This window comes from Astyanax mexicanus, chromosome 24, assembly GCF_023375975.1.
Source record: "Astyanax mexicanus isolate ESR-SI-001 chromosome 24, AstMex3_surface, whole genome shotgun sequence".
Lineage (NCBI taxonomy): Eukaryota > Metazoa > Chordata > Actinopteri > Characiformes > Acestrorhamphidae > Astyanax > Astyanax mexicanus.
This window is the reverse complement of record NC_064431.1, coordinates 25,204,991-25,216,462: the sequence shown is the minus strand read 5'-3', so window position 1 is coordinate 25,216,462 and position 11,472 is coordinate 25,204,991. Positions and strand designations below refer to the sequence as shown.

Genomic DNA, 11,472 nt, shown 5'->3' with positions numbered 1-11,472 from the left:
GTTGCTTTAAATTTAAATGTGATCTATTGTCTGATACTGGATAATGGAACATGGTCCAAATGAAAAAGAAATATACATTAAAAACACTTTAAACGGCAAAACAAATATACTCACAAATATATTTCACATATTTGGGGGTGAGGAGAAAAACACACCCTCTATACATTTTGTTCACTTTGGGATATGATCCAACCTGAAAAAGTGTATGTAAACTGTATTTATAAATACAATGAAAAATGACACAAACATTTAACACACTTAGGAAAAAAGGCATTTTCTTTCTGCGTGTTAATATACATTATTATATAATTATTATCTAAAGTGTTTTAACAATGCCTGTTTGGTGGGCATGCTGGCTGGACAGCAAAACAAGAAATAAACACAAATACTATATAGAAAATAAATATGTAAACTACATTTATAAATAGATCTGCATTTATATACTGCAGTTGTTAGAAATATCATTTGAAGTTAAACTAAGATACTAAAATAATTTAAAATATTTTCCCAATACATTCCCAGCAACGTAACTATTACCTGCAAGACAATAATGGCTTGATTTTATGGTTCTTCAGTCTAGAAATAGAGGTTAGAATAGAAATACAAGTTAGAATAAATTTGGGTCTGCAACTTTTACCGCTAAATTAATTTCTCCAATTTAATGAAATATTTCTTGGGACACTCACAAAACCTTTACATAAATGGCTCGTTGGCGCCTCCCAATGGTGGCAGCCCTCAGGCTGATACAAACTGTGGTCCTTACAGCTCTGCAAAAAAATTGAGACCACTTCTGTTTCAATTTCTATCAGTTTCTCTGATAGATGATTGCTATTTATAGGTTTATGTTTGAGTAAAATGAACATTGTTTTATTTGATAACTACAGACAACATTTCTTACAAATTCCAAAAAAAGTCATTTAGAGCATTTATTTGCAGCAAATGAGAAATGGCTGAAATAACAAAAAAGATGCAGAGCTTTCAGACCTCAAATAATACAAAGAAAATAAGGTCATATTCATAAAGTTTTAAGAGTTCAGAAATCAACATTTGGTGGAATAACCCTGCTTTTTATTCAGTTTTTATGCATCTTGGCATGTTCTCCTCCACCAGTCTTTTTTTGATAAAATTCAAGCAGTTCAGCTTGGTTTGATGGCTTGTGATCATCCATCTTCCTCTTGATTATATTATAGAGGTTTTCAATTTGGTAAAATCATAGAAACTTTTATTATTTAATTAAGTATTAAATTACTATTATTAATTATATTGTTTAAGTATTATTTTTATTACCACTTCCATTAGTATTTACTATTTAGTATTGGCTACAATTAAAATAAGGTTATTTTTTTTTTTTAATTAACCACTTCTTTGAATGAGAAAACAGAAGAAAAAAAAAACAAGACAGCAGTTTATAACAACCGTGTTTAATTTCAGTTTCCAAACTTTTGACACTGGAGGAAGTCGTCAGCATTCTCCATGTCTCTCCCTTTCCAGAGACGGACAATCCTATGGTACATCTTCAATCTCATGGATCATTTACAAAAAGTGAAAATCATACAAAAATGCAAGAAAACAATTTAACAGAAACTGTAGAGGAGAAAGTCTGACGTCAGAGACAGGCCATCGTGCATCTTCAGAGCTTCAGTATTTTTGCGTTTGTTTAGGGCGAAGTAGAGCAAAACTTTGTATGTTGGTTTTCTTAAAGTAAGTGCCAAATAGACAAGGAACAGAGGAGCCAGGGACAAACCCCCATATATAAAAACTCAACGGAATAAACTGGGAATGAGTTGAATGAATGAAATGCTTCCAAAAAACCCTGAAAACAAACGTTTTTTATAAGCCAATAAGAAAACAAAAAAAAAATCTCACAAAAAAGCAAATCTCATTGTTGGACAAATTAAGCATCTCTCCGGACGTTTTTTTTTGAGAAGCCCTCTCACACAGCCAGCCTAGAGGTTGAATGAGGCACCAAAACACACACTCATCAAGGAGGCTGTGCTCACTTGAATTTGATAGTAAACCCAACACCAAGTGTGTGTGTATGCCAATGAACATGTGTTTGTGTGGAAGGGGTCAGGTCATAGTTGTAATGTGTAGCCTTACGACTCTTAATCACCATGTTACTGTACTGTGTGTGTGTGTGTGTGAGAGAATGTGTGTGTGGTATGTTTTACAGAGCGTCGAGGAGGCTGTCGATGCGTGAAATGAGCTCCTGCTTCTTGCCGCTCAGCGTTTTCTCAGATGTGATGTACGTCTCCTTCTTCACCTTACCCGCCACCAGCCGCTCTGATTCTTGGCAGGACTGGCACACCAGGTCCTTCACTTGGCCATCCAGCTTCTGGATCTCACCCACCTGAGAGACACACAGAGATAGAGAAGTACTGTACTTCAGAGACGCTGCTTCAACTGTTGGACCAATTCCTTTTTCTCATTTGTACCCGTACTCGTAAATTGCTCAATTTCTGCTCATTTTATGTCAAATATTTATGGGACAATATATCGTCCGTACAAAAATTATGGTAACAGGGCTAAATACTAGTCACATTTCATGCTTGTTATGAAGAAAAGGGCCAAAACACATTGAACGACAATTCTAACTACAATTCTACGTTTTTTGGCGAGAATGGGTTATTAAAATGAGCATGCTAAAAAGTCATTTTTAAAGTGCATTGCCATTTTTAAAAAGCATAGTGATTGTAATTTTAGCAAGGAGTCAGATCTCTTGAAGATGAAGACTGAGTTTGCTGTTCATATATATATATATATATGTGTGTGTGTGTGTGTGTGTGTATATCTCCATCCATGTTTGCAGTAGCTCTTGTATCATCATCATCATCATCATCATCATCAGCACCAAAGTAGTTGCTGAGGTAACCAACAAAACAAAAGTTGTTATAGACAGAAAAAGGTTCCCAGACCTACCAGACCAGGGTAGCTGCAAATTTTTAAAGCTCACATTTAATGACGTTTTTTTTTTTTTAAATACCTCTCACAAGAAAAAAAATATACTATTACTGTGGCAAAAAAAAGACAAACTAGGGGATAGTATACAAAACCTTTTACGGAATTCAGTCCAACTTAGGGAAGATTACTGACTTTCTATTACCAAAAATGAGTTAAAATATCGGTACGACTTTAAAACAAGACTATCTTTATAAAGGCTTATAAATGGTTTACAATTAGTTTATTAATGCTTACTAATTAGGTTGTAAATGCCTTAAAAATCATTAATAATCAGTTATAACATACATAGCATTTTTTTGAATATGTTAACAATCAATTCAATTAAAAGAATGAGCAATCAAACACATGATTAAGACATTTTAACTGGCTTGAATTGCACATCAATTAATAAACCATTCACATGCCAATGTACGCTTAATTAGCTATAATTTAATTAAAAAAAAAGTAGAAGTTATGAATAAAAAGTACAAAAAAGTATGAAATGTTTGGCACTGCTAAAAATAAAAGCTCTGCATGGCTACATGTAAACACTTTGCAAGTAAAAGAAAAGGCCCAATGACCTTGAATAGAGGTCCTCTCCCCACTCAAGAATACTACTAATAATTTAAACTGCTACTACTAATTTAAAATGAAAAAAAAAAAAAAAACAACAACAAAAAAAATGCATTTATTTTTAACAATGATAAAAAAAATTGAAATTTGTGGATCTCCTCGGGTATTTGCATAAGAATCTTGTCAGTTTTCTCATTACCCTCTTCTATAAATTCTCAGTTTGAAGGGCCATGTAGGTCTAACACTTTACCCTACCCCTCTAACCCAACAAGAATTGGAACACCCTCTTTTTTGAAAGGGAAAAGTGAAAGTGGTAAATGTAAGGGGTGAAATAAAACTGGGCCATGCAGTCACCCTTAGTGCTGCTATTAATATTTTGCAATCAAACTGAGCTGCACGTACCTTTTCAGCCAGGTCGGAGCCCTCGGTTTTGAGCCGGGCCTGCAGGGCTGCGATCTCGTTGGTGAGGTTACGATGCTCTGCCTCCAGAGTCTTGCGGCCACTGTTAAGGGCCCCCGTGTCTCGAGACTGCTTATAGCGGTTCACCACTTCATCCATCTGCCTGTAGAGCCCAAGCCTCTTGTTGACCAGGGTCAGGACCTGCTCCGTGATGGAGGCCACCTTCATACGCACCTCTGCAGCTGGATCCTTGGAAAAGGAGATGGAAATCAGCAACAGGTTTGGAAAAGCAACTGATACGTGCAATAGGTTTGGCTTAGAAGAAGTATCTTAAGATCTATCACTGGGAGATCTCAGCAGATGGCATTTATCTGAAGAGATAAAGTCTCTGCAGTACAGTATCAGGCTTAGATATCAGAAATACATTTATATTGTTTTTGTTAGAGCCAACAGGGCAATAGAGTTGTTATTTTATTATTTTTTTTAAAGCTGTTTTTTAAGTATTTTTGAAAATGTCTAAGCATTCTTTAGAATTATTATGGTACTGTAAAAATTATGTAATTGTAATTTTATGCTACAGAATCATTATATTACTGGCAATTATCATTATATTATTTATTTTATTATTGTTATTATTTTTAACAATTCTTTTATTATTTTTTGTTATTGTTTTTGTATATTTTACTCATTTATGTGGTTAATCGTATTTATTCATCTGTACTTGCATTTTATTGGTTTTATTAGCTTAGAATTCTTTTTTTTTTTTACATATGATTTTATGATTCCTACTCTTAAAATTATTTTTTACCTCATTTGTTTTATAGCTTTTGTTATAATATTTTATCTTATTAAAATGCTGTTTTTTTATTTAATTTATTTTTTTAAAATGTCAATTCCATCCCTTTGTAATTGCTTAGCTACAATGTAAATGAGGGCCATGTAGTTTAAATAAAGGTTGATTGATTGATATTAAAGAGACTGAATGGCGTAATGCACAGAGCATGCTAAAAAGTACTTTTTAAAACACATTGCAATTTTTTTAAGTGCACTGCGATTCTAATTAAACTATTCATTGTAGCAGGAAAAGAGTTGCACTCTCATTCAGTTTGCCAGCTCTCTTCAGTTCTAATTTTGCGTTTGGTTGAACTGCGCATGAACAAACAGATGAAAACTGAGTTTGCTGTTCTGATATCTCCATGTTTGCAGTTTAGACATATATATACACATTTATTTTAGAGGCATATAAGCGTGTAATAAACTTTTAGACTCTGTGGTGCTTTTAAAAAATTAGTAATGGGTCAGAAACAAGCATAGTCTGACTATTTCTCTGCTCCAAAAGACCTACTATACCTAGCAAATAAATATGGGAGTTGAATATAATGTACTTGAGATTCTAAAACTGGTGGACTGTGGCCAATCAGAACAGCTCATTCAAAGCTTACACTCTGAACAACACGCTGACTACAAAAACACACAGTTTAAAAAAAGACATATGAGGACATAAGAGAAGAAAACATAAGAGCTGAAAGGCTGGGGAATGAATGTCCTTATTATAAAAAAGTCCATCTAAAAGCATACCTTAGTGATAGAAAAGTCAAGGCGAACGTAAATGATGACTGTGAAGAAGAGGATGTAGAAAGCCCCAACCACCAACAAAGGCTCCTGCAGCATCAGGATCTTGTTGAAGGTGTAGTGAACCTAAAATAATACACACAAAATAAAATACAATAAAGATGAAAAAATAAAAGAAAGAAAGACCTCAAAAATGACTACAAAGTTTAGATTAATATTATTATAACATTTATTTTACAACAAGACCAAACTTGGAACAAGAGTGACTAGCGTATATACGATAAGCTGGTTTAAGCTTTAACAGTTAACCCATCTATACTGATTATCTTACCACCACGTCCTGAATGTGCTGCTCCACCAGGTTACTCTTGGTGGCGACGAGCACAGGCCTCCCAAATGTATCTAGGTAAGTGTAGTGCAGCTGATCAGGAGAACGGTCGATGGAGTACGGGGTGTCCAAATGTACGTTCCTGAGGAAGGAGAGGTACAGGAAAAGTAGGTAATAAATGTACTAAAATGTAAATAAGAACACTGTGTAAACCAGAAGCTCTTAAGAACCTGGTAGAACTAGGTAGTGAAGTGCTGCCTATGGTCACATATATGTCAAAGATGCTTTAAAAGACGTGTAAAGTTCCTTATAGCGTTTTTACAGCTATTTTAACATATAGTCCTTAACTGACATATACTGAACATCATGAGAGCATCACTGCAGGACAGTGTGTGAATGTGTGTTTGCTCATCTAACCTAATTAATAAAAAGTAGGTGCACTAGGTTAGTGCTGGAGATAAAACTAGATAATTTAAAATGTTAATATTTTGCTTCTACACATCTAGTTTAAGCCTAATTTCAAGACATAATGTTAGCATAAAAGCTATGAAATTGCCCATAATAAAACAAAATAAATTTATGATTTGCTCATTGAATTGATCTGATTTAATTTTGAATTCGATATCAATATCCATATCTCTTTCGGATTTAAAGCTCAGATTAGTTTTTTTTATTATAAGTGAATAGGGGTCTGGTACCTGGCTCCCTCTGGAAGAATCAGCTTGACAGTCATGTGATCAATAATTTGGTCATCATAGACGTGATCAATCAGGCGCATTTTCAAAGCATATTGATCACCTGTGGAGTAATTAGACATGTAGATGCTTTGTGAGAAACACTTCAATAAAAACACTGAAACAGGTTTAGATAAATTCATATAGAATACATATTTATGGAATTCTTTATCTATAGACAAGATTCCCCCCAAATCAGCTGACCAATTAACCCACACTCACTATGAGTCCCTTAATCACTTGCAATGCCTTCAACATTAGGTACATGTGATATCAGACACGCCTCTTTTCTTTTCTTTTCTTTTTTTTTGCTGCCAAATCAAACAAAAGTAAGGAACGCACCCAAGGTATAAAGATACTCATAGCTGGGCAGATTGTAGCCGATAATATAATGAGTCTTCCAGCCTCCAAAAAGGGGAAAGCGTGGCCGGACTTCAACCTCAACAGAGTCTTCCAGAACCTGCAGGTGGGAGGTGGAGATGTTGCCGATCTCGTCACGGTAGTACACGTCCTGAGCCGAGGCAGGGAGAATAGTCTGCGGGAAGAAGAAACGAAAAGCATAAGTAAAAAGTACTGATCACTTGCTCCAAAGTACTGAATAATGAAACCACAATAACTATATATAAAAAATATATTTCACAATTTAAAATCAAGGGTGGGACAAAATATCGATATTGTGATATATTTTATAGTTTTCGTAAGCAATACATCATCAATAGGTAGTGTTAAATATCAGTATTTTTTTTAAACACAGGGTCTCTAACCTCCAGAAGATGCACCCATCAAACTGATCTCACTAAAGTTTCCGCATCATTACTTCACAGGTTAAACCTATCGTGAAAAATATCGCTTATTAAAGATTTGTAAAACTGATGCCAATAAATTCATAATTCCTGGTATTTGCTTATTTAGTAGCAGTTGATCCTTTACATTAACACGGACGGCATAAAGCATCCTAGAGAATCTTGTGATATATTATATAATATAGTCTTGTGATATATTGAATATCACAAAATGACAGTATCATGGTATCATCACTATCGTGGGCCCTGTGATACAAACCAATGTTTAAAAATGTGCAGTTTTTACTCTTTTTTGAAAAACAGGTTTCTTGTAAAAAGCAGGGCACACCTTAAAAGACTTGACAGAGGAGATGCCACTGTCGGACTGTCTCTGGTAATCGTATCGGGAGAAAGGTCCCTTCAGGTAAGCCCCAGTGTGTCTCAGGTCAATGGTCTCCTCCACAGCGATGTTGCCCCAGTGAGAAACCTCGATGGTGCGGGTGATGCTGCTGATGGTGAGGAAGGGCGAGTTGTTCTCATAGTGGATCTTCATGGTGTCCTGCAGTCCATAATATACAATTTAGTCTCAGATACAATAAATTCACCAATAAGCCATAATTTAACTTCAAATATTCTCCAAAATTGTCTTTCAGGGCTCACTATTTTATGAAAATTATGTATTAAAAAAAGTATGCAAAAAATCTGAAATTGTTTTGAAGTACAGATTTAAAGAATATGCACTACATACTTGAAAGAATCATATAAGTGACTTTGTAGTCCCTCAGATTAAACTCTAAACTAGCTCTAATTACAACAACGAGCTAGTCTACTTTCGCCACATTTCCCCATCATATTTACCTGGCTGAAAGGAGCGACATCTTTAAACGGGCCGTACTCAATCACTTCGTCGTTCTTGCTAGGGTTGCCCAGTTTGGTGTAACTTTCAGCATTTTTGGAGGCCAGACGCACACGGGTGGTCTGGCTGCGGGTGGGGTATGGAGAGTACAGGTAATGGTTCCCCTGGAAAACCACCAGCTGCCTCTCAGCTTGGGTGATGTGTGTGGGGAACGGGCGCAGCACATGGGACAGCACTGTCTCCACCTTTACCCGCAGCTTTCCACCAGCGGCAAGAGCAGAGGGCAGCTGCACCTGGAAGAATGTACCACTGCAAGAGAAAAAAGGGGAGGGATGATGACACAGCTGTGATAAGTTTTTGTTCTGTATTATAATAACACACAGATGTGCTGGGCTGCTTCGATTAGACACTGACCCTTTTAACCAAAAAGCTGAAGAAAAGTATCATAATTACTTTGTATTAATCACATTGTTCTCACCTTCTTCCTTGGAGAGCAGTCTCCTTCAGCTCCAGAGCTTCATCCTCCTCTTCCTCACCTTTGACCTGTGTTCAACATGGAGCAGATGATGACAGTCAGTCTCATCGTGATGTTTCAGAAATGGCTGTGTTATAAGTCCAAAGTCAGTGCAGTGCTTTCTTGGAAAATCTTACAGCACTTCATCTTTCCCTCTGCTGACAAGTGGCAGAATGTTGATTGCCATGTTATACATTTGACAGTCGGTAACTGTGCATTAGGAGTCAGTTGTTACTAGTTAAAACACAACCAAACTTAGTAACAGGATAGTTTGAAACTACCTAGTATAAACTAAAGGCTGAGTAGAGATTTAAAAATACTTATTTGGTGCAACCCAGCACTGGGCTTCACCACCACCCTAGCAATGTATGTAAAGTTAGAAATTACAAACATTTAAAATTGGTGCGATTGGGAAAAACAATTATAGCACTCAGATATTGGATGAACGTTTGTTAAAACATACTGAAAAGCTTTTAAACTCGCATTAAACTGTATTTACTAGCTGAGTTCCTGCAGTGCGTGCAGAATGAATGAGAGAACACACGGAAGTGTCCGCTTTAAGCAGCGCTGACGTGTCCCGCAGAAATCAGCTAGCTAGCTTATGCTAATAGATCAATACTAATATACTAGCTATAATAAATAACCAATTATAAGTGCTGTATTTATTTTGGGCAGCCACGTTACATCTACGACTCAAAGTATACTTTACAGCAATGTGTAGCTAATTAACGCTAGCTAACTAGCTAAGTTTGGGTCAACTAGCCTTAGCATGCTAGCTAGCTAACTTCCTTTACGTAGGAATGCTAGCAAGCTAATGCTAACAACTGCTAAGAGTTTAACTGTTTAACTATTTACCTAGCCAGCTAACCAACCAACTAGCTAGCTAGAGTCACTTTAGATAGCTTATATATTTACACTTAAAATTGACTTATTAAAAAGGTGCACAGCTGTAACGTGAGTAAATTTGTAAAAGTGAGCAAACGTGTTAAAGTCGCTAAGTAAGCTAGCCATCAAACTAACGCTATCTAAGCTAGGGTTACCCGGAGAACTGTGCACAGAGCCCCGGGGGTGTTCTGTCAAGTTGTGCTACCTTGTCAAACTGTGCTACCTTAGTGTATATTTAACTTAACTGTAAAAATACAAAAGAAGCACCAAATTAGAGCATGTTCCGAGTAAAAGTCCCAGTAGATATAGCTAGTTGGTATGGTTAGATAGCATCCATTGAAAAGTTAAGGCAATGAGAGGGCATTACAAACTGCTTTTGTATTTTATTTTATTTTTTTAAATAAGAATCATTGTATTTATTAATATTACTTTTTTAACGACAGGTTGTTTAATGAACAAAAAAAAAACAAATAAAACAGATTTATTATTTAAAAAAACGATAAATTATTAAAAATGTAGGTCAGCGCATGCGCAGTACCCTTAGGAAGCACGTATCGATGGGTAGCATAACTTGACAGAACACTGATCACACAGAGCAGCGTGTCCGCCCCTTTCCTCCAGCTAGGCTAAGCTAAGCTAGGCTAGGCTAGGCTGAGCTGAGCTAACCGTGTTAACCCAGTAACGTTAGCTAGTTACGCCGGTTCTCTTCACTTACAGAAGCCCCGATAAAAGCCAGGTGCGGCCCGAGCTCCGGCTCCAGCGCCAGGGTGAAGCTGTGCACCGGGCTGCTCCCCTGGTTGGCCAGCAGGATCTCGGAGGAAACCTTGGCGAGGTGAGTGCTGAGATCCACCGTCCGCTTCACCTCCTCATTCAGCAGCCCGTCCGCAGCCGCGGCCCCGCTCAGCGCCCAGCCGAGCGCCAGCACGAGCCAGGGGCTCAGACACACAGCGGCTCCCGGTCTCTGCATCTTTCAGCGAGGTTGCATTCAATAAAAAAAACGCAGCAAATTCCCTGATTTCTCAGCGCGCGCCGGGTGAATGAACGTGGAGCAGCGCCGCGCCGCCGCTGGAAGGATGACGTTTCACTCAGTCCTGCAGACGGTGACGCAGTGGCACGGTGGGACCCTCCCATTGGTCCGTCCAAACAAAAAAAATATAGTAATATAAAAAAAGCACAACTTTACCTTCTCTGCTCATATAAACACAAAGATGTATAATTAACATATACAGCTCTGGAGTTTCTTTGATTTTACCTAATTGAAAACCGCGTGAATTGAAAACCGCAGCGTGTAAGACTTGTGGAGGAGAAAAAAACTGTGTATATTATTGATTTCTGAAAACTTTATAGATATGAACTAGTTTTCTTCTCTGCATCTTTTATGTTGTTTCAGCCATTTCTCATTTTTTACAAATAAATGCTCTAAATGAATATTTTTATTTGCAATTTGGGAGAAATGTTGTCCATTGATCCATTGATTGTTTAAATATGAAGAACTAAGGGGATATTCATTCATGATGGTTAATATTTAAATGAGACCTATTCTTAAGTCAAATATATACACAATATACAGTACCAGTCAAAAGTTTAACATTAAAGCTATTCAGTTTATTTTGTAAACTTTTTGTAAAAAAAAAAAGGGTTATGCAAACCAGAATATGTTTTTTTACTTTAGATTCTTCAAAAAATGTAGCCACGTTTAGCTCTAAGGACAGATTTGCACACTCTTGGTATTTTTATCTCAGTGTCTTCATGAGGGAGTCACCTAGAATAGTTTTCTCAGTATCCTGAAGGAGTTCCTGGAGGTGCTGAACAATAGTTGCTGCTTTTCCTTCGTGCTGTGAAGCTCCAGCTCATCCCAAATCACCTCAAATCACCATCTCAGTTTTAGA

The 11,472-nt window shown here is 36.8% G+C and overlaps 1 protein-coding gene across 1 annotated transcript; it reads right to left on the bottom strand.

Moving 5' to 3' along the window:
- Positions 1-1,405: 1,405 nt before the first annotated feature.
- rpn1 (ribophorin I) lies at positions 1,406-10,666 on the bottom strand. Its single transcript, XM_007228726.4, has 10 exons — positions 10,299-10,666; positions 8,663-8,727; positions 8,187-8,493; positions 7,678-7,887; positions 6,889-7,081; positions 6,511-6,610; positions 5,816-5,954; positions 5,491-5,610; positions 3,916-4,161; positions 1,406-2,350 (listed from the first exon to the last, which is right to left on the bottom strand). Exons 1-10 carry the CDS (start codon positions 10,548-10,550, stop codon positions 2,168-2,170), a joined length of 1,815 nt encoding a protein of 604 aa, XP_007228788.2. The 5' UTR covers positions 10,551-10,666; the 3' UTR covers positions 1,406-2,167.
- Between the last annotated feature and the right edge of the window lie 806 nt (positions 10,667-11,472).